At 42.6% G+C, this 27,379-nt stretch overlaps 1 protein-coding gene across 1 annotated transcript in view; it reads left to right on the top strand.

Annotated features, from left to right (window-relative positions):
* The window catches only part of ST8SIA5 (ST8 alpha-N-acetyl-neuraminide alpha-2,8-sialyltransferase 5), a 41,667-nt gene that overhangs the window by 2,299 nt on the left and 11,989 nt on the right, over positions 1–27,379 (top strand). The window contains exons 2-3 of the mRNA XM_065662153.1: positions 12,471–12,578; positions 25,076–25,168. Coding sequence (XP_065518225.1) covers positions 12,471–12,578; positions 25,076–25,168 — 201 coding nt within the window. The remainder of the gene's footprint in view (positions 1–12,470; positions 12,579–25,075; positions 25,169–27,379) is intronic.

Genomic DNA, 27,379 nt, shown 5'->3' with positions numbered 1-27,379 from the left:
GTTGTGACGTTCCTTGGACACATTATAGCTTGTACCTCTAGGGGCCACAGTAGAGCTGATGGTTTTGGAGAGCATTCTTGCAGAGGGGAAGTGGGATATTTATAGCTTTGGTGCTGCTGGCCAAGCTGGAGTGTGGGGATGTTGCCTAAACCTAAAGCTATTTACTTACTAGAATTCAACATGCCGCTGGTTTTATGATACCCTTTGCTTATATCCCAACATCTGCAACAATAACAGGCCTCTGGACCTCTTCCCAAGGCAGGGGGAAGAAATTCCCCGGTATATTCAGAGAAACATGAAAATTGCCCAGCCTAACACGGGGATAGCTTGTTTCTCTGCAAGAACATGATGGAAATGGTTAAAGGGCCCTAAAGCAGGGGGAATCTGACCTAAAACAAGCAGTGGACAGTATAGACTAGGGAATGGTCCCAATAAACTGTGTGGAGAAAACCACCCTTTTCTCGGAGAAAGATGGAAAAGTTAACTGTAAACAGTTGTAAGCTGTGCCATGACACTTGTCCTTGCAAGCAGGGAACAGCCTGGTTTTATTGACATAAAAACCCACTTGAAGCTCTCCGTGGAGGATTCCATGAAGGCTTGTGGTCCTGTGTTTGCCATGCTCCCAGACCTGGCTGTGGGGGTGGCACGACTGCAGGCAGGAGAGGGATGCTGCCAGACATAAACTCTGCTCTGTGGAAACTGATAAGGGGCCCAGCCTCTGCTCAAGTCTTCTCTTTCCCCTTAATGAGCTATTAATGAGTTCTTGGCAGTGCTGGAAGAAGAGGAGAATGTAGGGATTGAATTTCTAGGTATTCACATATTTCTCTCCCCCCATATAATGTTCTCTGCTCCTTCCCCTGCTGTTTGGTACTATACCATTAGAAAGCAGAATCTTTTCCATATTTTTTTCTCCTTTTTCAGTTGTCCCTCAAGTGGGATGGATGTGGATGCTCTCAGCAAGGCCAATGCCTTATCACTGTATCCTAATGAGAGAGTTAAATTACATGCTGGAGAGTGGCATAGAATCATAGAATAGTTAGGGTTGGAAAGTACCTTAAGATCATCTAGTTCCAACCCCCCTGCCATGGGCAGGGGCACCTGGCACTAAACCATGTCACCCAAGGCTCCGACTAACCTGGCTTTGAACACTGCCAGAGGTGGAACATTCACAGTTTCCTTGGGCAACCCATTCCAGTGCCTCACCACCTGCACAGTGAAGAATTTCTTCCTTCAAGCTAACCTGAACTTCCTCTGCTTCACTTTAAGCCCATCACCCCTTGTCCTCTTGCTACAGTCCCTAATCAAGAGTCCCTCCCCAGCACCCTTGTAGGCCCCCTTCAGGTACTGGAAGACTGCTATGAGGTCTCCATGCAGCCTTCCCTTCTCCAGGCTGAACAGCCCCAGCTTTCTCAGCCTGTCTTCATACAGGAGCTGCTCCAACCCCCTTATCATCCTTGTGGCCCTCCTCTGGACTTGCTTCAAGAAGTCCTAACTCCCCCCAGAGTTCTGTGACCATCTAAAAGCTTTTCTCCTAAAAAGATTATGAAGACAGGAGGACTGATACCAAGAGGAACAACTGGACAGAAGGAATTTCAAGGAAGTCTGCAAGGTTTGTCAGATGTACAGAACAGGTCAAGGAAAGTCTGAAATTGGGAAGCTCTGATTGTAGCCCCTGATCCTGAGTAAAAAGAATGATGGAATGAGATATAATTAAGGGACTTTAATACGGATCTCTGGGGTAATTATTTTTATTTTAGGATTAATGTGATGATTAAAAACCCTCTGCATTGATCTGCTGAAGTAGGTTAAATGCTGTGGACTTCTGCTTAAATCCAGAGCTGCCGCTTGCTTTTGTATTGACTCATCTTTGCAATGCTCAGCTTTCAGTTGAATTTCCTTTTGAATCAGATGCTCAGCCGAGGGCTGGATGGCCTTTTTCTGTGGGCTTGTGTTTGGCCAGCAGGGAATAATCCTGGATTACATCAGGAAAATGCCTCTACAGTAAAAAATGTTGAAAGGGTCCCTATCTTCATCTCCCAACCTGTAGCATAGGAGAGATCAATAGGACAGTCCTTTGCCTGCTTTGGCAGGGGAAAAGTATCAGAACAATACTTTGTTATATACTGATATTCTATTGGCAGGAAATTCACTGAATACTGGTTTTTCTAACAGCCTAACTTCTGCACAGGGTGAGAGTCAGCTGAAGAAGGGAATCTGCCTGGTTAAAACTGCCTTTTTTTCCAGCCAAGTGAGGAGAACATGTTTTCAAAGCTATTAAAGACTTTAAACAGAGATTACCCTGAGGTCTGTCAAAGGGAGCATGTACAATAACTCAAAGAATCACACAGCAAGAAACAGCAAGCCTTCCCATGCAGGCAGCTTGCATTATTTGAAAGCCTTACATATTTTAAATGAGAATAAAACATCTCTCTTATGTGTGTGTACCCTGTAATTAATATCAGCTGCTCATAACTTGAGGTTATACCACCATTTTGGTATTTCTGGAGCAGATTTTCTTTAACAGTTTTAAATCAATCCTCAGACATCTTTACTCTTTTCCTTACCCATGCAAGAAAGATAGTGGGTTTTTTTCTTTTGCAGAGAGTAGGAAAATAAAAAATAAACCCACAGAAAATAAAACTGGACTATGACTTGAGAGATCATTTATTCTGTAAGACAAGATCATGTCTTATACCAGTGACAGCTAGCTGCAGTGTGGACATGGAGGCTGCATGTGGCCTGAGTTGTATTTTGTCCTGAGCTGGGCTCTTGAGGAGCTACAGCCACATCTTGCCCCATACCTGGTGTGTGCTCCTCTGACCTGTTCATAACACCCTGTGAAGATGCTGACCATGTCCTAAGATGATCTATTCCAGTGTTGAAGGTCTTTTTCCATTTAAGCATCTTTCCCAGGCAGTGTAAGCTGAAGGTCACGTTGTGAGTCATCTCTCAACATACAGCTCTGTGCCCCTTCCATGTCTCACCAGAGTGAAATATTATCCCAGCAAAATGCCATGGTACCCGTGAGTCACTTCCATGATTCCCTGATGGGACTGCAGAGCAGGTCTTGGTCTTGGTTGGTTTTCTTTAGAGGAGAAAAGCACTGGAAACTTCAGGAGACAGTAAATCCTTGAAGCTGTGTACGCCGATATGTATATCTATTGGATATGGCCATCACTGTAAAGTGACTGGAGAAGCTGAGATTCCAGCCATGCGCTACAGGGTATTCCCAAGAGCATTTCAAGGGGATGGGGCACAGGGTGCTGGCATCCCCATCCTGCCTAACTTTCCTTGCCAAGACCAGGAACTGAATCAGCTTTCTGAGAGATCTGAGGAGCAGTGGAGCCTGTGCTGGGGGAGACCTCAGAGGTGAGGCAGCAATGGGATGAAGAAGGCAGAATGAACAGGAAGCTGATAGATTAACTCAGCTGCCTGCAAAGTCATCCCCTCTGGTCATCCCATTCCCTTTCTCATTGCTGCTATTGATTGCTTTATGTAAAGCTCCTGTCTCCTTACAGCAAAAGAGGGAGCTCACAAGTACGTGAGCTCTGAGCTAAAGCTCTGAAAAAATTTGTAAACAATCACAGCTCTACCACAGGCTGCAACAGAGACTTTCATCGTGAAAACTGTTCCAAAGCCAGTATCTTATCATATGGTACTTGGAGTTTTTTCCTGACCTGTAGTATTAAATGCTTTTAAAGAAAAGCATCAAGTGGCTGAAGTTTTAGTACCAGAGCATGAGGGTATGTTACTTCCTCTCTTGTGTTCCCTGGCTCTGATGCAGAAAACAGACAGGGTTTATGCACCTGTTCCTTCTAGATTTGCTTTATTCTAGCACTGTTGTGCTGCACCTCTGCCATTAAGATCATAAAATCACAGTAACAGTTTGAGTTGGAAGGGACCTTAAAACTCATCCAGTTCTAACCATGGAAGCATTCCCATGCTCATGCCCCACCCTTGGCAGTGCTCAAGGCTAGGTTGGACTGGGCTTGGAGCAACCAGGTCTAGTGGAAGGTGTCCCTACCTGTGTCAGGAGTCTTGGAACTGGATGAGCTTTAAGGTCCCTTCCAACCCAGGCCAGTCTGTGATTATATGATTTTTTACTGGGCTTTAGGAGCTCTCCAGAAGCTTCTTGACCTGGAGTAGTGAATTACAGGTGCCCCTTTTAACAGCCAAAATTCAGCTTACTGATTAATACAAAGAAAATTTAATCTTAATTCTAATTCATATAATACCCCATGGCACCTTGCTTCAACTTTGTTGTGCGGGGATCTAAGCCTACTTCTGTCCATGTGAACAGCTCCTTCTTAATATTTGTCTGAATATCTAGGCCAAATCTGCTTTGTGCACTTGACCCAGATCTGTTGCCTCTGTATGACAAGGTAGTGGTTGAGTTAAGCGAATGCCTTAGCATTCAACACCTGTGAATCAAAGTCCTGTCATCCAAAGTGGTTTAAACCCTGTGACATTTCCTTCAAAACCATCTGTTACAACCTGCCATAATTGTGGGAAAACAAGCTGCTTCCCCTCTCTCTGTGTATGGGCAGGTACAAAGCTCAGTCTCAGGTACATGTGCAGAAAGCCAAGCCCAGAACCCATTCTTCATGATTTGAGCTGTGCTAACCTGTGTCCCCCAGTCCTATGCATGATCACATGCTCAATCACTGACCTCCACGGACAGTGTTGCAGACCTCCTGGTAATCCAGTTTTTTATTTTTGACCTGTTTGAAGTTTCCTGATCTTTCACTTGCTGGGTTTGGTTTAGACATAAACACTGTGCAAAGCTTTGCATTTTCTTACTTTTTGCAGTTCCTCATTCTTACCCTTGATTGCTTTTTCATTTCATTTCTCATTCTTTAATTCAAGTGTATTCATTGCTCAGCAGTCCCTGCCTCCCTCGGGCAAACTGTGGACTTAACCTCTGATTTCTTTGGGGCATCCTTGCCCTCCATTGCTTGCATCCATTTTGCTTTTTCATCTGTCCTGCAGATAGTCACTGTCCTGCTACATTCTCTTTATTTAGCTACTTTTATGCTTTAGTGCTCATGATGGAAACCTTAAAAGCAGTCTCCTTCACTAGTAGTTTCATGGCATTCTCCGTAAGAACAAACACAGCCAAAGCTAGGCTTTTTATTGTTCTAGCTGAAAATCTCGGTCAGTCAGCAGTTTGGAGGTAGGAGGAGATTGAGCCGTTTGCTTCTGTGCATGGAGAAAGGGAATGCTGCCTACCCCTGTGGCTGATGCTGGGTACAGGCACATCAACTCTAAATGGCATTTTGTTCACCATCTTCAGCATGAGCCCTTAGTGCAAACGGGGCACTGTGGGTACGCTGAAGAATATACTGCAGTGTAGGGTCATTTGACCTGATACTGAACAGGTTCTGGAAAAGTGAGATGCAAAGTGATTAGCTCAGTCAGATTGCCAATGCTATGGTGAGATTGCTTGTGGTACCAGTGATGCACAGGTTACCTTAGTAGTGAGCTGCGATCCCAAATGTCAGAATTTCCTTTTATCTATCTTAAAATATTTGGCTTGATTGTCGTTTTTTTATGGTAAAGAAAACAATCTGCCTCACTGTCAGATCTTTCTGTTGTGGCTTTTGAGTTTCCCCTAATTATTACGAGTAATATTTTAGTCATGAATAATTCTTACAAATAAAATTGATGCAGATTATCTGTTACTCATTGGATGTTTATTCTCCAGCCATAGAGGAGAAAATGAAAGATTATATTGTTTTGAAAGGTATCCTTCGATGTCCTGGATGTCGTTGTCAACACTGTGTCCCGTTTTAAGCAGACCACTTGAGTTTTGGCATTGTGTCTGTTTCATCATTCTTAAGAAGTGATTTTATATCAGGTTTTTCAGATGTTGGATGTGGATATCTGATTCAAAATTTAACCCAAACGTGAAAAGTGCTACATGAAACAAAGCCCTTTTCTTTATAATAGTGGTTAGAATCCAGAAGCTTCCCACCTATGTTTCCAAATCTGCTCTTCCTGATAGTCAAAATATACTCCTCCACCACTTTAATGCTATCATTTTCCTGTAACATGCAGAGCCAGGCTTGTCCCTGATATAATATGGCCAAATGTGTGATGTAATCAGATGTGCCTGTTTCCAACATTCTCTATCCATATTTTCCTTCTTACGGGACCTATATTATTGGATTTCTTTCTTTTCTGTGAATATACTGTTCCTTCTCTGCCACATAATTTCATGAGACACCAACCCCCATCACCCCCCTCTGCAGTCCTGCATCCAGCTATGGGGCAACAACACGAGAGGGACATGGAGCTGTTGAAGCGAGTCCAGAGGAGGCCACGGAGATTCTGCGAGGGCTGGAGCAGCTCTGCTCTGGAGCCAGGCTGAAAGAGCTGGGCTGGTTCAGCGTGGAGAAGAGAAGGCTCCTTAAGGGGAGACCTTAGAGCAGCTCCCAGTGCCTAAAGGGGCTACAAGAAACCTGGAGAGGGGCTTTGGACTAGGGCCTGTAGGGACAGGCCAAGAGGGAATGGCTTTCACCTGCCAGAGGGGAGATTGAGAAGAGATCTCAGGCAGAAGCTCTTCCCTGTGAGGGTGCTGAGGCACTGGCACAGGGTGCCCCAGAGAAGCTGTGGCTGCCCCATCCCTGGCAATGTTAAAGGCCAGGCTGGACGAGGCTTACAGCAACCTGCTCTAGTGGAAGGTGTCGTGCCTGTGGCAGGGGGTTGGAACTGGATGAGCTTTAAAGTCCTTTCCAGTAAGAACCGTTCTATGATTCTGTGACTATTATTATGGCTATTATGCTTGTCTTCACTTGTGCACAGTAGTCTGTCACATTGGAGACTCATGATATTCCCATTTCTTACCCAATTTTCTCTTGTTCTCTGATCCATTTTAGTGAGTGTTTTCAATTATGCTCATCTGCAGGTCAGTCATGCATACCACTGTTTTCATTTTATTTTCCATACACCCTGTGGACACAGTGAGTCATAGTTTCCTTATTTCACAGAAAGAAGGAACTGGATCTTCAGCAAAATTGACCGCCTGACTTTCTAATACCTAGCTGTTAACAGGCTAGAGGCGTTGCTTTCCATTTGCAAAGAGAGTAGTATGATCATTTAACACTGAAGTCTTCAGTTCCTCCTCTTAAGGGCATGAGAATTATGAAACAGGGAAACTGAGATACAGTGAAAGGAAGTGATTTTCCATTGACTCTAGGGAGCCTGTGCATGACCTGGACTGTCTGTGTTTCCTGTGTTTGGGTAGTTCGAAACCCTGTAATGCAACAACATGACCAGGCCTATAGAAATGTAATTATTACAGTATTAATGGTATATACAGAATTAATGTGGATTCTATTAGCTTTTAACTGAAGTAGGAGGTGGAGTCAAAAATGCTGGGCTTGCTGTCACCTCCTAAAGGCTTTTTTGATAGGAAGACTGTGTATAGAGAAGGAATAGGAGAACTGCTAGAAATAAAGAGTAGGACTAATGAAGGCAAGTAAGAGGTGGAGCTCAGAAAGAAAATTAAGTAATTTGTCTTTCTCCTGGGGACATTTATATCTTCCTTTCACTTTTCCAGAGAAGGAGTCTGTAGACTCCTCTGCTTCCCCTTGCTTGACCGTCTGTGGTAGCCAAGCAAGTTGAGTCAGATTTTGGCTTAACTTCACTGATATAAAGTGACATTATTTTCTGTCTGGTTTTGCTTGCTTCTGGTTTTAGTCTTCCTCTGGCAGATGCAGGATGGGTGTAGTGGTAGCTGCCACCTTCAAAGATGAGTGCAAAGAGCTTGCTGGCTGGGATTATATGAGATGAGCTGGTAGTTTCTGGGGAATGTGTTGGCACTGGAGTGGCGGGGGTACTTTTCCATGCCCTCTCCTTGCACCACTTGTGTGATGCCCTTGTTGTCACTGGGTCGTTGTTACCCGCAGATGTTGATCACTTCATTACTCAGCCACATCCACCAAACTGCTCTTATACCTTCCAAGCACGTGGGTCTCTCTTGAATAAATTCTGCTGCATACTCATGGCCTGATCTCTGGTTAAAGCCCAGACAGGACTGTCAGCTGAGCTTGAAGTCTGTTGGGTCTTCCCCTTTTATTAGCTGTAGAATAGCTCCCTTTTAAAAGCCTTGCTTCTTGTCTGAGCTGAATTGTCGCCTTGCCTTCGTGCTTTAGGAAGGCGGTGAGACATCCCTGAGGTGGGATCTCAGTAGGATGGCAGCATGGATATGAATCTTCATGCTGCAGTCTATCCAGTTGTTCATTCTTGCCTTACAGTTCAAAAGACTCATAATAGCTTGATATCCTCTGCTATTAAACCCTCTGCTTCTGCAGGAGTTGTCTCTTGTTTGGATTGCAGCAACAGGCTTTTTTCTTTGCTTCCTTCTGCTTCCTGACAGCTGGTCTTGACAAGCCCTTCAGAATTACTGCTGTTTTGTTAATTTTCTGGGGTTTTTTTCACCCTCTCCTGCTACACTTACATTGTGCCAGTGTTTATTTGACCACATACTGATTCAACATTACCATTCCTAGTTAGGATCAAAATACTACTTTGACATTTACCTGAAACTCAAGGTCTTTATTGCTAAGACATCCCACTTCACAGCTTTTCTCTAATGCAAGGCACAACATTACTCATACTCTTATTTGTTAGGGGTAAGTCCGATGCTTAGTGATGCCCATAAACCTTAATGAGAAATTTGCTTACAGTGACTGGGTAGGACATAGCATCTCTGCACTAAGAGTGTTTCTGGTTATTGCATCTTTTATAAAGCCTTTCCTTGTCATCATCGTCATCACACATTGGGGAAATGTACTAATTTTAGAAGGAAATAGCATTAGGGCAAATTGAGCAAATGGCAAAGTTCCACCACTGGTAATCATTGGTAATGATCCCATGTTTAAAATTAGCTTTTCTGTTTTTTAAACTCTTTGACATGCACTGTCTAAATTACGTGGGAGATGTCTATGTCTAAGTAATTTCCTCTGCTTGATTTCTTTTATTTGTTCTGCTGCTTTTTCTCTTCCTTTTCTGTTTCCATCCTGCATGTGCTTTCCTAATGCAATTCTGATTCACAGTTTAATTCTCCTCTTCTTTGTTTACCTGTTCAAATGTAGTTACTGCTGAGAGTGTATTTAACTTCAGTAATATGCCAAAGAAATATACTGATAAAGCAGTTGAAGTCTGTTTCCTACTTTCTCAGGCTGCTGCAGATTTGGCCAGCCAGCTTTTATGAGTGTTTATGACTGACAGATGAGAGGATTAGAAAACTTTATACTTTTAAACTGAAATCTCCCAACTCAAGGCTGATTGAAATCAATGGCAGAACTCTCAGTAATCTTGTTAGAAACAGAAGTAACTCAGGTCAGTGCTCTTTGAATGTCTCATTCTTGATTTCTACTCAGTCTGTATACTACAAACCATTATTCAATGGAAGTTGTTCTTACTAGGAGGAAGAAGTTTATTGTTCCACCATGCCAGAAAAAGCAGAGCAGCAGCTTGGTCTCAGCCTCAGTCCTAATAGCTGTGTAATGCTTCTTTGGTAGTGTGTTTTGTGTGTATTCAAGTTTATGTGTTCTTAACCTCTGGAGTATCTGGAGTTGGAAGAAGAGCACCCTGTCACACCCGTTTCCCTGTCACATTCAGGGGCAGACACTTGGCTTACTCCTGACCCTAACCTCAGCTCAGCACTTTGTACTTTGTCCTTACCATGTTGAAGTGTCATACCTTGACCCTTTCTTGCCCGTGTTAGATATTTTTGTACCTCAATTAGATCCCCTATTCTGCCATTTCAAAGCTAAGTATTTTAAGCTGTTCATCATAAGACATACCTACCATTCCTCAGTGTTAGTCTTCCTGATCTCCTCTTGGATATTACCCGGAATGTGCATGTCCTCCTTTAAACTTGGAGCCTCAGCTGCAGTACGCCCTGTTCCCAAAAAAGGCTTGATGAGAAGAAGGCAGTAAAGAGTGGTTTTGTCATCTCTTTTGCTTTATGGACAGATTCACCGCTCCAGATTCACTGGAGCACTTACTAGCTTTACCTCCAGCTGTTACATGTGGAGATGTATAAAGGGAAAAGACTTTACTGAATGTTTTAATTCTTCATTTCATTTGCCAGGATGTTGGCTATGCTTTAGGAAAGTTCATCTCTGAAGGATACAACGACACCAGCTATTTATCTAGATTAATGCTATTTCATATCTAAGCCAAAAAATACCTAATTTAAAACCAATTAAAAAGTGCAATTCCAGCTTGTTTTTCCCACATGTCTACCCTTTCTCCCCATGTATCATTCAGTGCTGCCTTAGCAATTAAAACATATTTTTAAGGCCACATATTTAGATTCCTTTTAAAGAGACATGCACATTCAAAAAAATATTTTTCCATACCAGTTCCACTATGGCAAAAAAATGTGTTAGACTGTGGTACATGGGAGATAATCACAAGTGTTTATTTCAACAAGCCTAAAAGTGAAGGTGCCTCAGTAAAAGTGCGAATCCTCTCATGTTTTCTTCACACAAATATTCTACTCAGAATTTGTACCTTCGGCAGCCTCAGCTGATTAAAAACTCTCAGAACAGTGTACAAAGTGTGGGACTCCTGACAAGCCTTAGCACTGCATTACCCTATAGCCATTATGCCATAACCTCTACACCATTTGATGTGATTCTCCAAATTGATCAGCCTTCTCCAAGATGAATCTAAGATGTAAGTATGCAATATCATCTCATTTTTCTTACGGGGATCAGCACAATCTCTTTGGCTTGTTTTGATTTTCTTGGAAAACAGGAAAATTGCATTAATGTATTTAACTAAGAAGTAATAAGAATGGGTCTCCCATGAGCAAAAATTTGGCTTCCGTAATTTGAAATATTCCTTTTTTTACACTTAAAAGCAAAATTAGATCACAGGAGAACATGCAAGTAATGAAAATGCATTTGGAAGAGTCAGGAGAAACTTTTTTAAGATTTTCATAGTGCTTCTCTCCTACTTTTTCTTGTGGGAGGCAGCTTGAGAAGGGAGGGTAACAGCTTAGGACGGCTCTTTAACCTCCCAGAGGGGAGATTGAAATGAGCTCTTAGGCAGAAGAACTTCCTGTGAGTGTACTGAGGCACTGGCACAGGGTGCCCAGAGAAGCTGTGGCTGCCGCAACCCTGGCAGTGTTCAAGGCCAGGCTGGATGGGGCTTGGAGCAGCCTGCTCTAGTGGAAGGTGTCCCTGCCCATGCCAGGGATGAGCTTTAATGTCTGTTCAACCCAAACCAGTCAGTGATTCTATGATTTTTAAGAACCATTTCAACTAGGTCATGTGAAAATGCCTGCGCTGCAGATACTTGGACAAGGTTGTCTTAAACTAGCTGACAACCAGAAGTTACATGCATACATTTCCACAATACAGAACAACTATATGTTTTTGGAGCTGTTTAGAGCTATTCTACTTCTCTGCTGCAGGAAGCCAGGAGTCACTATTTTCACACCTCATGCTGTTCCTTCTTAATTTCCTGTGTTTGTAACTGCTGCCAATTGGCCTGGAGGATGGATGTGGTCTGAGAGATTCTCCAGCCATTGTAATAAGCCTGTGGACTATGAAAACTGATGGGGTCCTAGTGAATGCCCTTTCATGTGGGCAAAGCAGGCTGGCAGATTGCTTCCTGGCTGTCCCTGCACAGCCCAACCGGGAAGTTAACTTTCAGTATTGGCAGCACCAAATGTTCACAACTCAGCTGCCAGGCTTCTGAAATCATGAAATTGGGTTAAAAAGGAGATTAAAAATAACAATCTGCAAGATTCTTTTTCCTTGACTTCTAAGCTAAGGGAAAGACTTGACTTGCGTTGTCAAATGTTTCTTCAGATTCAGCCTTTTAAATTCATGTGAGATTTCATCCCAACTCTAGGTGTAGTTTCCAGATGACTATAGGCATCATGGGTCTTGGAATGAATTCGTGAAAGTTTGGAAAACAGATGATGACTGTGATATGCATTGACTTAAAAATGTCATCTTCCCAAACAAAGAAGAGAAGCAATATAATGTGACTCAGAGAAGGCATCAAATGAAAAATCCTTTGCTAGCATGGCCAAAAAGTCAGAGGAATGGCCCAGTGCCCACCACATTTAACAACTACTGTAGTTGTTAAATTGAAGTTTGGAAGGTTTAGTTCTTTGGCCCTGTGATTTTCCACGTCTCCGGCTTTTTGCACCTTGCACCACTCCATGCGTGTGTATGTTGTTTATGAGCACACATGATTACTGGCCTCCCAGTTTGGCTGGGGAGTCTGGTATTGTTTTCAGCCAATGACTTGCAAAGTCTATGGGAGGTCAAAATTGGTTCTTTCCACCTTGAGATAATGTCTTTTGATTCTTGATATCTTATTGGTTTTGATGAACGTGTCATAGTCACGTTTCTGTGTTAAGAAAAAGGACATTGAGAACTCATGCTGATAGACTTAATGAATGATATCAAATATAAACTGCCTCATTTTCTTGTTAGAGGACTCCAGTTTAGCTGGCAGAATGGTGAGGAATTGGCAAATTGGACCGGCACCTTTAATTTCACGGATGACGGAGCAGTGAAGAGTGACAGTGACACAGGCACCAGGTACCAACACCCGAGGGAATGACTAAAGAGGCCTCTCTCTGTTTGTATAAAGCATAATGTGAGCCCAGGCTGTATGAGAAATGAGATTTGCAACCTTCTTTGGCTGCTTGGTACTATCCCCCATGGCACAGAAGATGCCAGGGATATACACGCGCTGTGCTGTTTAACCCCTTCAAGGCTTTGAGGCCATTCTGTAATATGCCATATTCATCTGTGCAGTACACAGAATGGGGACTTCCGTGTCCTGGTCTCTCCTATTTCTGTTCTCCCACCAATGCTATGTGTCAGTGTGACAGTGACAGTTTGGGAGGGTGGGACTTGGGTGAAGAATGTCCCAACATGACAGTATTGATGCACACAGAGCACACTGGCCCAAGGCTTCCTTTATAAGAGAATATGTATTCTAAAATACCCATAGTTTAACTTGAAATCTTTCCAGGGCCCAGTAGAGAAAAATATTCTGTATAGATAAGACTGGAGTATTTCCTTTATTGACACTACTTTTAAATCTGAGAAGCACTGATGTGCAGTTGAACTTTTTTGTACTGATTTGTGGTAGGATCCTTTTGACTGGCATGTATCTGAAGGGTCATGAAGAGCCATGTGCATAGTGAGGAAACTGGCTGTAGTTGCGCCTCAAGAGCTCCATAGCTATCACAGGCTGTCTGCATAAATCCAGGTACAGGCACAGGGTGAATAATTGGGGTATCTTCCTGGAACCTCAATTGTAGAAGTTGAAAGTCCTAAGTCATGTAGAGTATCAAGTTCAGTAAGTAGCAGGGACATCTTAGAAAAACTGTAGGTGAAAGAACAAATAAAATGAATTAAAATAAGTTTACAATTAATACCTATGTGTAAATAAAACTCTCCCTGGTTAAATGACGTATTTTGTTTAAAATATCATCATTGTGTTAACTGTACACCACTGCAGCTGTGGAGCTGATAGCATTTCAAAGGCAAGCGGAAGTGCAAAGCCTGATCTGCCAAAACCCGTCCAGTCTCACTGAACCACAGCAATGCTGCAATTCCTATTGCTGTAACCTGATCTTATATGAACAGTACTTGCTGGTTTAACTAGTTAAGGTTCTTTAGAAAATGAACCAACTTAGGCTGCAATTTTTCAGTCAGAGGAAGGGAAAAATGGTTAATTATTTATGTATGTTTCTATCTATCTATCTATCTATCTATCTATCTATCTATCTATCTATCTATCTATCTCTACTTTTGTTGCCTTCTTTGTGTAGTCTGTGAAGTCTTCAGTTTAGGCACTTGGCATATAAAAGAAGTGAATGTAGCATAAAGATGTGAGAATATTAATAAGTATAGATTTCCCCCTCCATATACGCTTGTCAGAGACAGTGAAGCATCACTGCTTGCAGGATAGGGAAGCAAAACTCTTAACTGCAGAATACATACTATGTGCAAGGCACTGAATGCCAGTACTATTCTTAATATGTTTAGCCTCTTGACAAAGAGGGTCAGGATGCAAGTGTTTTTTTATACGAACAGTCTCAAGCTGCACAAGTTAGACAAAAATTTCAAGGGTTATAACATCAATAACAGATGCCAGTTTCAAAGTCTATGTCATGTTAATGACTTTGAATCTGAAAGAGGGGGATTTTGAGTTGAGGATAAGTCTGGCTGCAACATATATTGCATATAAGTGTGTTGCGGATTTTATTTATCCATTTATCTACTGTCTGAAAGCCAAGAATATAGTAAAATAAAATATAGCTGTATAACTCTGGAGGTGAGACTGTGTGGTGAGTAACCTCAAAGCTGTGTCATAAATTGTTTACTATTTACCTTTAATCACCTTTCTTACTGTGTTATCACTAGACATCCTCTGAGGGTCTTAGTCTGACACCCCACTTCAGGCTGTTGAAATGAATTGAAAACAAGCCTTCCTCTGATGAATAATTCTTTCCACCAAATGGAAAACCTGCAGACTGCATTTTTACTGACCTGATTTTACTTATATATATTTATAGGTCTCCAGAGAGATGTCTAAAGTACACAAAACTATTCATACATATGTGGTATTAACCCATGTATATTCTATAACTACTCTTTCTGTTTTAATTATGTAACTTAATACATAGTGTAGAGACACTGACAACTCATTCTGTAGGAGTGATTTGTTGGATAAAAATGAAGGACTTTGAAAGCAAAACCACACTGAGAGAATAAAAGTGCATTAGAATTGCAAGGTAGCCAGTCTTCATGAGAGTAAGTGGCTATATCAAAACCAATGAACAGTGAAGATTAAATGTCGCATGAAAATTGTAAGTAGGAAACAAAGAATGTCATGTTATTGATCGCAATATAAGCTAATTCAGACCTTAACTAATACACAAAGTTAAAGTGTGGCTTGCAGTTGGAATATTTTACTGTGCAGGGGAGTTCATTACACAGCTTCAGAAAATGAGCCATTTTTTTGAGCCATTTGCTTGAGACATTGCTGAAGCAAAAATACCTTTTGCTTTTTATCTTACACCATGTATTACAAATCTTACAGCATCCTTGTGGGGTGTCATGGTTTAAGCCCAGCTGGCAACCCAGAAACCACGCAGCCATTTGCTCACTCCCCCCCCCCCACCTTTTTCCCGCTGCTCCCTAAGGGATAGGGAGGAGAATTGGAATAATGTAGCTGAGATGAGATCAGTCCAGTAACTAAGGTATAACACAAACCACTGCTGCTACCACCAATAATAATAATGATAAGGGAAATAACGGGGGAAGAGAATACAATCACTCACCACGCTGACCAGTACCCAGCCTGACCCACGCAGTGATCTAGCCCTTCCAGGTAACTGCCCCCAGTTTATATACTGGGCATGACGTGTTCTGGTATGGAATACCTCTTTGGTTAGTCCTGCTGAACCCAGGACGTGGGGAATCACGTAAAGCATTCTACCTGGTGCAGCTGCTTCCTAGAGCCCTGATTCCTCCATTTTCTTTCTAATGTTTTACAGCTTACTGGGATTTTGAGTCTTCATGCTTTAAGCATTTTCTGTTGCCAAGAAGCTGCCTTAATGATATTATGATCTTTTGGCTATATTGGTTGGGTTATGATGTTCTCTGCCATCAGTCCATCTGAGTTGAAGATTTCAATGTAAGACTTGGGTGGTGACACCACAGAAACCTTTGACAGGCGAGAGAAGACATGAGCTTTATGCTTTTGGGCCTGTCAATTTGTACACTGAATTCTTCAGTATGACAAATCTGGAGCTTTGTCCCCAGTGGCTACAAAATAGATGTGTAATCAGTTGGATTCATCAAAATCACATTTTTCAGACAAAATCACATTTTTCAGTAAGGCCTTGGGCCGTCAGACCCAGGAGAGTAGCTGAGAATGTACCCACTGCTGCTTGTCAGCAACCAATGTTGTTTTGATACAGCTACTGTGAAAATAAAAAACCCACCAAAGTGTACCTAAAACTAGAATTTGGTATACTCTCCAATAAATCATTCTAGGTGACACATTGTACAGTAGGAAGACCTCCAAACAAAGATGCATGGCAATCTGTGGGAGAGATGACCTAGAAAGCACAGGGAGTAGTGATGTTGATTTGGAAGTGTGGTCTGCAAAGTGGGCTTATCACAGGTGGGTGAACAACCTGCAGAGGTGCCCTGGATTTTGCTATGTCATTTATGGCTGTTTCTGCTTTAGGTCCTGCTGTTACACCTGCAGCTGTTGCAGCAGAGCTGTATTGGGTAGTGTTTGAGACCAGTTGTAGAGAGAGTAAACGGACAGATGAGAAGGGAATAACATTAGCATTAGCTAATTAGCTGGGGTGGCCGCTCAATTCATAATGCTAATGTGGTATTGGGCAACAGAGCCCAACAATCCCCAAATGATAAAGAGAAGGTTCTGGGAACACCTAAGAGCAGCTTCCAGTACCTGAAGGGGGCCTACAGGGGGAGAGCGGCTTTGGACAAGGGCCTGTAGGGACAGGACAAGGGGAATGGCTTTAACCTGCCAGAGGGGAGATTGAGATAAGCTCTTAGGCAGAAGCTCTTCCCTGTGAGAGTGGTGAGGTGCTGGCACAGGTTGCCTGGAGAAGCTGTGGCTGCCCCATCCCTGGCAGTGTTCAAAGCCAGGCTGGACAGGGCTTGGAGCAACCTGGTCTAGTGGAAGGTGTCCCTGCCCATGGCAGGGGGTTGGAACTGGGTGAGCTTAAAGGTCCCCTCAAATGCAAACTACTGTTATTCTGTGATCTGTGTGTTGAGATGTGAAGACAGATCATGATCAGAATGTCAGTGCCGGTTTGCCAGGAGCTGTCAAAGTCATTATGAAAAACATATCCTCAGGGTATCACAGCTACAGTCAACTGTACAAACATGTAAACTGTGTGTGAAGTCACGGGAGCAGATCAAACAGGGAATCTAGAAACGAAGCACCTCTGAGATTTGACAGGTGGTTGAATACACTTTTCTAAGGTTACTTGCAAGGTACATATAGCTATCAATGAACTGCTTTTAGAGGACAGAAATACAAAAGCCACTCCTCTTCTCTGGAAGATCACATGAATTTAGGGCTGGTTCATGGAAATACTTTTGTTGGGTTTTTTTTTGTTTGTTTGGTTTTTTTTTTTTTTTGTTTGTTTGTTTTTTTTAATTAAATATCTTTGATTTGGAACATAAGCAGGCTATCTTGGGAAGCTGACTTTGTCTTGGTTGATGGACATTTCTGATGCTGCTTATTATGAAAATCCAGACAGATTTGTCACACTGTAAAGAAACAAATCTAGCCAAGCATTTCAAAATATCCTAGGTGGATAATCAGGAGGTTCATGGGTTAATAGCTTTTAACCTCAGTAACTTGAATCTCCTGGGATGCATGAGCTCTTGTACAAGAATTACAGCTCTTGATTTTTTTTTTTTTTTCATTACTCTGGTTCTAGAAAGAAAACCAGCCTTGCATTAGAAATGCCATTTCTGTCCTTAGCTTCCAGCCATTGGATGTTATTTTTCCTTGCTATACTGTATTAGAAAGCTTCCTGTCACTACTAATTGCTTCCTGGTACAGTGTTGCCCTACTCAGTCACCATATGTTTAGATTATGCTTCATGCGCCTCTCATACTTTTTAGAACCCAACTAATTTCTGCAGGTCCTTTTGTAACTCCCACCAACATCTCAAACCCTCAGAAATGAAATATCAGAACTGGATGCACTAATTCAGAAGAGCCATTACCATATAGTGCATACAAAGATGTATGACCATTTTCTCTTGCTTGAATTTTTATTTTTTTACATGACAGTTTATAGTGACACGTTTTATTCACAACTGCAACCATATACTGAAAGTTCATGATCAGTTAGACATCTACTGCATCAGGTAGCAGTATAGACGTAGATGGTAAAAGGTTTAAACCACTTAATGCCAGTGACATTGGCATCAACGGCTGGTCACCAGGAGAAATGAAAAACATCTTTTTTTGTATTTGTTGTTGCCAAAGAGGAGGTAATCGAATAATTTAATGCACTTATGTAACAGAAGACTGTTGCTTCTCCATCTTTCTTTATGCCCACAGCACCTTCTCTTTCAGCTCAGTCTTTCAAGCACAATCTTGTAGTGGACAAGTCAACACAACTCTCAAATGGCAGAAATACACATGCAGCAGTGTGATTCTTTTTTGTGCCACAGCCAGAGTGAAGTGTAAATTAATCTAAGGGCATAGAACATTTCTGCTTCACTTGCCAACTGTGAGAGCAGGGGGATCTCATTTAACATCGCTATGTCCACAGGTGTTTTCTTTTGCAAGGTACAAGGTTGTTATGAGTTCCATCAGCTTCAGAGACTGCTCTTGTTCTTGGTGTAAATCATAGACACTATGCAGCATCTATGAGAGCAGATCCCAAGGTTCCTGTTTCTGCCTGCCATGGACTTACCTGCCGCTCACAGAATCATTTAGGTCGGAAAGGACCTTCAAGAGCCTCTACATCAACTTCTTTATCTACCAGACTGGGATTGTGCCTTCCAAACAAGGTCAAAGTAATCTTAGGAGAATATGCCACATGAAGTGGTAGGATCCATTCTTTGAGGGGAAAAAGCTCACTATATTGATGTCAGACCCTTAAACCTTTTGACTAAATCTTGTAGGTTTTGATGTTGTTACATAGAAATATTAGTAGAAGCAAAGCGATTTAGTCACAATGTGCTCTCTGATGAAGTGATTTCAATGCCTAATTTGCTCTGCTCTGGATGAGTTTTCCAGAGCCCTTATAGTGATGATATGCTCCACCTCAGCTACAGCAGTTTGAAGATCCCATTCTAGCCTAGTCAGATGAATGTGAATCCCAATGTGCTTTGAGGAATGTGCTCTGGAATGCTTGCTATGTTCCTGAGTAGTGGTGGTGAATCTAGACCTGAGGCTGGCCATGGATCTGCCCATACTGATGAGCGCAGGCACTGCTAATTGGACAGTACTCTTAGTATTTAGCAGAAGCCTGCATGACTTGGTTCATTTATTCTCATCTCTTAGTCACTGGATAATGTATATTTTTGGAAAGATCTTTGTTTTTCCTGCAGGGTAGGTGGAATCCTTCCTGTTACATTCTGTTCTCTTGCAGCATAAGTGCTGCAGCCTCATTGCAAACCATGCAGAACTAGCACTGCAGGAACAAACAAATGGAAAGGCAGCTTGTGCAGGAGAAAATGCTCTTGTTTAAAAGATGCTTAACACCAAATTGTATTTTAAAACCTTTGTTCAATATATCAGACAAATCAGGGCTGCAATCCAAGTGTCACTTGAAGGCAGGATTGAAGTCCCAGGCTTTTAAATTCATGTAGCCATGATCAAGAAAAGCTTACTTTTGATTAAAGCAGGAGTAACCCCGCCAGAGATGATCAAAGACCTAAGAGTTAGCTGGTGTACTGGGAAATCAAATATGTCTTTCATTAGCAAGCTCAGTAAGCTGCTAAGCTGGAAGTGAGGTTGCAATGAGAGACATGAAGGTTGGAAAAGTAAGGCTCAGTCAGAAAAAGGAAAATTACAGAGTGAATAGCATCTCATTTCTGGGCATTCAGTGCTGAGAGCCATAAAAAAGTGGTGTCCTCTCTGAGCACTTGCAGCTTGTGTGGTGTTCAGATACAGCATCTGATGTTTAGATTTAATGTGGATTTGAAAGCAACAGTTGACTTGCATGGACACAGAGCAGTGAGCCATGGGAAAATGCGGTCCCATGTGCAACTGTGCTATTTGCTGTGATTCCCTATTATGAAGAATCATGTATTATTGTGTTGGTTTTCCAGTAGACTTTTGACCTTCTATGGGTAAAAGGGTTTAGATTTCAGCAGGGGAAGTGAAGGCAATGCAGCAACAGGATATTCTGTTGGAGACATATCGACTCTGTTTTATGGATATAAAACATGACTGTCATTATCATAAATATATCATAATATCATCATTATCGCTGACATGGACAGTGGGATTGAGTGTACCCTCAGCAAGTTTGCCGATGACACCAAGCTGTGTGGTCCGGTTGATATGCTGGAGGGAAGGGATGCCATCCAGAGGGACCTTGACACGCTTGTAAGGTGGGCTGATGCCAACCTTATGAAGTTCAACCATGCCAAGTGGAAGATCCTACACCTGGGTCGGAGCAATCCCAAGCATGGCTACAGATTGGGCAAAGAAGAGATTCAGAGTGGCCCTGCAGAGAAGGACTTGGGGATGCTGGTCAATGAGAAAATGAACATGGGCCGGCAGTGTGCGCTCGCAGCCCAGAAAGCCAAATGTATCCTGGGCTGCATCAAAAGGAGTGTGACCAGCAGGTCAAAGGAGGTGATCCTGCCCCTCTACTCTGCTCTTGTGAGACCTCACCTGGAGCATTGTGTGCAGTTCTGGTGTCCTCAACATAAAAAGGACATGGAACTGCTGGAACAAGTCCAAAGGAGGGCCGCGAGGATGATCGGGGGACTGGAGCACCTCCCATATGAAGACAGGCTGAGGAATTTGGGGCTGTTCAGCCTGGAGAAGAGAAGGCTGTGTGGAGTCCTCATGGCAGCCTTCCAGTATCTGAAGGGGGCCTATAGGGATGCTGGGGAGGGACTCTTCGTCAGGGACTGTAGTGACAGGACAAGGGCTAATGGGTTAAAACTTAAACAGGGGAAGTTTAGATTGGATATAAGGAAGAAGTTCTTTCCTGTAAGAGTGGTGAGTTACTGAAATGGGTTGCCCACGGAGGTTGTGAGTGCTCCATCCCTGGCAGTGTTCAAGGACAGGTTGGATGAAGCCTTGGGTGGGATGGTTTAGTGTGAGGTGTCCCTGCCTGTGGCAGGGGGGTTGGAACTAGATGATCTTGAAGTCCTTTCCAACCCTAACTATTCTATGATTCTATAAAGGTGAAACACAGCCCTTTTCTGTAGCACAAGGAGTAGTATAGTCAGGTTTGTCACTTGTCACCGATCAAGAGCATAAATCAAACTGCACTACACCCTTGTATCTTAGCTGGATATCACACTGAGGAAGATGATGAGGAGGACAGTTCCCATTTGTACTAATTAAACTTTCTGACAGGCAAATGTATCTTCGTTTTCAGGGAACTACATGGTTTAGAGTGGGAGTTAATAAGCAGAAGCAGCACTCAGAGCCTAGGGAGTGGGTGAGACTGATGCTTCCTCTGGGAGAGCGTGTGGGGCTGGTCTCCAAATGCTCCCAGCAGGACCAGACCCTGCTGAGCAAAGGAGCTGTGTTTAAAGGACATCTACAGGGGCTGAGGGAACCCATGTTCCTTGTGCTAGAGCCTGGTGTGCAAAAGCTGTGTTCTGGAGAAGTACAACATGAAGCACTTCTACTGGAAAATGTTGGCCAGTGCTCCAGGAATCTGCCTCTACTAATTTGCTTCAGTGTCTGTAGCAAGAGGGGGGATTGCTGTGAAACAAATAAATAGCATGAACAACTCTCCTGGGAGAAAGAAAATAACCTTTTTCTAATAGTCTACTGACCAGATACTGTCTTGCGAATTCCTTGATACTGATGTAGCATTATTAATGCTTGCAACCTTGGTGCTGCAGCACCAGTAGCATTAACACTAAGGAGGCGTAGTGCCTGACTGTCTGCTTCAGATGTGGTTTTGGGGCTTATGAATGACAGACCAGATGATGATTATTCAATGGCTTAGGCACACTGAATTAGTTTCAGTTGAGCTTACCCTGTGGCCAGTAGCATCTTCTTCCCACTCGGTGCAGAAGTGACACTGCCTTTGCTGCAGGAGGCATGTGTCCCATCGGCAGTGTGTCATCCGGCCTGTTTCATGGATCCTCCTGCACTTCTATAACGTGTCAAATGGTGAATTTGACACTCCCAGTGACTGCTGGAAAAGCTGGAGCTACTGTGGGAGTTAGAGACTCGCAGGGCAGTTCTGTGCTTTTTGAAGCTGTAGGGTAATGGAATAACTCTCCTACAAGTGTAATGCTGCCTTGTGGATTTCCTTTCAGACCCAGAAGTGATTTTATTTTTACCTCTTACTTTCATCATTACCCTTCTTCCTCTTTGGTAACATGTCTTTTCTCATTTCTATTTTTGGTTTGTGGCTTGGGTATGCAGGAAGTGATCAAAGGGAATGGCTGGGACTCAGGAAATTTCATCTCTGTTCCATAAAATGACATCTTTGTCTCCAGTGCCACAGACTGAAGCCAGCTTTCCCCTGCTGCAGCATTCCCATGTGATAGCATGTGCTGTCTGGTATCTGAGCTGCAGTTCTCTAAGTTAGCAGCAAAGCAAGAATTGCGCAGGAAGGGTAAAAATGCACATTGATCTAGATTTCTGCCATTCTTACCTGTCCTTAGATATAAACAGGTTCTGAAATCCAGTGTTATGTGGAAGGGCAAGGTCAAGGCTGACAGACATTGCTTATGTCCCGAGAGGTAGGAGTGATGTGTAACATGCTGAGTGTTGCATTCGGGTGTGTATCTGCCACTAGCTAACATGTAGAACATGCACATTTAGGGTCCCAGCCTTGTCTTACTGAAAGAAATAAAGAATGGTTACACCAAAATACAGTAGGAAAACTGAGTATTGCAGAAGGACAAAAAAGTTTGTCTGGACTAGTAGCCAGAGGGGACTCCTTTACCGCTGTAAAATTCTGTGACCAGGAAGAAGTCCTGTGGTGTTGGCTCCTGAGAGAGGGATTTCAGTTATTTTATTAATTTTATCTGGAGTACATCCCCACAAGGCTTTGGCCTGGTGCAGCCAGGTGAATTCTTAATCTAATCTCAGCTGGAGCAGCTTTCAGAGTACAGAGGTTGCTCAGGTCCAGATCAACAAGCCATGCACACAAGAGATGTGCCAGTTCAATGGGTCTCAGCTACTCTTTAGTGAAGGCTGAATGACCAGGTGAACGATTGAGTTGGAAGGTAAACCCAAGCCTTTTGGTGAGAGTCCAGATGAAGGTTCATGTTACGTGAACTGTATCTCCTTTCCGGAGGCTCTGGAAATCTCACAGATTTGTCACTGTTTATGGAGTGCTGTAAGTACTATAATTTCATAGAATCATGGAATGGGTTTGGGTTGGAAGGAACCTTAAATCTCATATAGTTACAGGCCCTTGCTATGTGCAGGGACACCTTCCACTAGAGCAGGTTTCTCCAAGCCCCATCCAACCTGGCCTTGAACACTGCCAGGGATGGGGCAGCCACTGCTTCATTTCCTTGAAGAATATGCCAACACATGTCCAAATAGTCACTTCTTTTAAATATTGCTGAGCTATTTGGTTTGGTTGTGGTGGTTTTTTTTGGTTGTTTTTTGTTTTTTTTTTTTTTTTTTTTTCCCTGACAGTAATCAGATTACCTCTTTATTAGGAATTTATGATGCTCTCCTCCTGCCAGATTCTAGGCATAGGCTTCCTCCTTTCAGTCTCAAGGTTTTTGCCCCGCACTGGATCACAGAAATGTTGGTTTGGGATTTTTAAAAGCTGAAGTGGTGAAAACCTCAGGAAGAAGTGAGGGAGACACTTCCTAAAGCAGCCTCTGACAAGATAGAAATGTTCCTAGTTGGTAGCAGATTGCTTTGGGAGGCTCTTTGGCTTCTTCCAGTCACATACGATAGTCCCTTTCTCCCTTTTATGGGCTTCTGTTTTCCCTGCTTTATCGCATTGGTGTCTGGATGTACTTAGAAGGCAAAATTCAGGAGGTGTTTGCTTCTAGATGCTTCTGGCGTTTGGATGCCCTGTTGCAGATACCTGGAGATGTTTTCTGGACACTCTCCCTTCCTACAGTTCCCGTGGGGTGTGTAAGTGCTTAGCACTTCTCCAGAACAGAGCAATTTTGGATCCCCCAAAATTTTGATATTAACTACAAACATGAACTACTAAGGAAACTGAGAAGTCTTTCCTACTTAAGGGTCATATAGTCAGAACAGAACAGACATTTGGGTCAAACATGGTATTATTTTAAAATGACGCAAACCCAAAATATTGTGTTTCCAGTGGTAGTTTAAATAAAGCTCTTCCAGGAATCTCATGTTTTTCTTTCATATTGAAAATTCAAAGCATAGTTTAGACTTACAGCCTCATGAATTCTGAGAATTTAAAGGATTCATCAAAATAACTTGCTCTAACCTTTGTCATAATACCTACTCCTCCAGGTTGTTTCCTTGTATTTCTTCATCATGCTCATAACTGCTGTGTGGGTATGCACAGGTTTTAGGTATTAGGTTTTAATACAGACTTCTAATGATAAATGGTGAAACTGATACAGAGCTTGGTTTAAACCCTAAATATTTTTTGTCATTTGAATACAATCTCTTTGAATTCACTGCACAGCCTGGGCTTTCTCTGGCCCCTAAACATGAGTAGCTACCACTGTGTTTTGTTTCCCCTTCACTCCAGTCTGATGGCTAAGATAGAGGAATTTAACAACAACAATGACAAACAAAAAAAAATTATATCAATATTTTAATTAGAATACCACTGTCATTTGTTCTGAGCATTTAAATCCTTTCATTCGCAAAGCCAACTCAGTAGTTTTTTGGAGAAGAAAATCCCAGCTTCCCATTCCCTCCAAATATACCAAAAGAGTAAATCCCAATTAAAATCTCAAATGCATAGAACTATGCAAGCCTCCACAGACAAGGTGCAACCTCCAGCACTTTGCTTTCTACCCAAGAGCAAACTTTAAGGTGCTCTTTTCAGCATATTCAGACACGAAAGGATGATGGGAGCAGTGTTGCTCAAGTGATTGGTGTTTTTCTCTGACTTTCAGTGGCAGCTACGACATGCTGACTGCTGGAAAGGTGTTTGATCCTTGTTGGTGCCTGCAAAAGAGATGAAGTCTTGTAGGGATGGACAAAGTGGACATGGGTGGCTGTTCAACCATCAGCAATGACATCTGTGTTTTTGTGTGAAGTAATAATGTGCCTATGGGCCAGATAGCATAGTGTAAAGTTAGTAAAAAATTATAACTGAGAACATTAAGCAAATTGCTGTTGATGGGTAAAGAAGTATGCTAGTCTAAGCCTTATTTGTAATCTTTCTTCTTGTTTTTCTTCAGGTATTTTGAGTTTTATGAAGGACCTTTGGAATACAACTCTACTAAGTGCTTGGAATTACGGCATGACATCATTGAGGTGAAGGTTTTATCTATGTAAGTATGAATGAATGCTTGCTAAAAAGAATCATAGAATCACCTTAGCTGGAAAATACCTTGAAGATCGTCAAGTCCAGCCATTACCCCAGCGCTGCCAAGGCCACCACTAAACCATGTCACTAAGGGTCTAATCTACACGGTTTGTGAACACTTTCAGGCACGGTGACTCCACCATTGCCCTGGGCAGCCTGTTCCACTGTGTGAGTAACCCCTCTATGAAGAAATTTTTCTGAACTCCAGTCTAAATCTCCCCTGGTGCAGCTTGAGGTGAAATGGTGAGGAAATGGTCAGAAATGGTGAGGAAATTGTGAGAAACGGTGAGGAAATGGTGAGGCCATTTCCTCTTGTCCTGTCACTTTTTACCTGGGAGAAGAGACGGACCCCCACCTCACTACAGCCTCCTGTCAGGTAGCTGCAGAGAGCAATAGCTCCCCCCTGAGCCTTATCTTCTCCAGACTAAACACCCCCCCCCCCCAAGTCTCTCAGCTGTTCCCCATCATACTTGTGCTCCAGGCCCTGCATCAGCTCCATTGCCCTTCTCTGTCCCCTGTGCAGCACCTCAATATCTCTCTTGTAGTGAGGGGCTCAGAACTGAACACAGGATTCGAGGAGCAACCTCACCAGTGCCCAGTACAGGGGGATGATCGCTGCCCTGGCCCTGCTGCCACACTTGCTGATACAGGCCAGGATGCTGCTGGTGTTCTTGACTGCCTGGACACAAGCTGCTCATGTTCAGCTCTGTCAATCAGCTCCCCCAGGTCCTTCTCCATGAGCAGCTTTCCAGCCACTTTTCCCCAAGCCTGGAGTGTTGAATGGGGTTGTTGTGACCCAAATACAAAGGTTACTTTTCAGGCAGGATGAAAATTATAACTTACAATGACATTGTCAAAACATACAAGGCTCAAGAGATCCCATCAATAGGTATTGCGTCAGAGATTCCTGAGGCTATCTTATAAGTAGTGACATCAAAATTTGACCTGAGGTCCATTTAAGAAAAAAAGGAGGCTTTTCACATACATTGAGGCATTTTAATCAGACCCATTATCATTCTTTGGAATAAAAACCAGTGTAATACTCAATACCAGGTAATTAAAGAATAAGAACAGCCAGAATGACTCACAGCAAGAGTGAGAACAGCCAGAATGACTCATAGCTCTATCATTGACAATGGCCAGTAGCAAAGGCTAAGAAATTAAACAAAAAGGTTAGCTGTACCTGATAACATATAGCGTCATGGGAACTTGCTGGGTGGTTGATCGTGACTAGACTACAGTAATCAGAGCAGACAATAGACTTCTCTGTTAATTTGTTTAGATCTTTTCTGAGCCCATTTGTACTTCTGACCGCCTCAACCAGCAATGAGTTCCACAACTTAGTAACACTTAGTAAAAATGATGAAAATGTAATTAAGAGAAACAACAAAACACCTGGAATTTGTCTTTTGTGATCCTTTCATCAGGAAACTAATGAGTTGAATGAGATGCATCCATGAAGCCATAGTGATGGAACAGGGCCAAAAAGTGAGGTTGCCAGTGAAACTCGTTGGGCAGAGCATAGCAAAGTAATTTTTTATGTTGTCCTTTTGTATTTTCAGCAGTGCTGGAATTATACCTAATCCCTTACGTATCTAAAGCCACTGGTTTAGTAATCTTACAATCTACAAACTTTCTTAAGTTCTGTAAAGCACACTGAGAATCTCAGTTGAAAATTCAGCTATGCAAGTGCATAGTAGTAAGCAATTGAGGCTACAGAAAATCAGTTTGTTTCTCCAGGTGTGCATGATTTAGAGCACGTTTCCCTCACTGACTTCATGCACAGAAAAATGTAGGTTATGTCCTTATCTTCTGCATTTGGTACTGGATGAGGGAATACACAACTAACAAATTTGCACTGCTTGCTGACTTGCAGGGCTTAAACATTAATAGAAAGGGTGAGAATGTCACACTTCTGCCAGTATTTTGCTGAAGATGTGGAGTTTTTAATTGTTTTTCTGCATACTTATCAGATGGTACAGTGAATTACTAATTTTTCTTCTTCATTTTATCCACTGGCACGTAGAAGGTAGTATACTCCTGCTCAGCTAGATAAGGTTAGCCTTGCTTTTATGGAGATGCCATTTGACATTAAGCTTTTTTACTATGCTGGGTTCTTCTGATGTGCTTGCTTCTAATGTGCTACATTTCCTAACTCAGTCCTCACAGTAATGGA

The sequence above is a fragment of the Lathamus discolor genome, chromosome Z, assembly GCF_037157495.1.
Source record: "Lathamus discolor isolate bLatDis1 chromosome Z, bLatDis1.hap1, whole genome shotgun sequence".
NCBI lineage: Eukaryota > Metazoa > Chordata > Aves > Psittaciformes > Psittacidae > Lathamus > Lathamus discolor.
The sequence above is the reverse complement of the archived record's forward strand: the minus strand, read 5'-3'. Positions and strand labels throughout refer to the sequence as shown.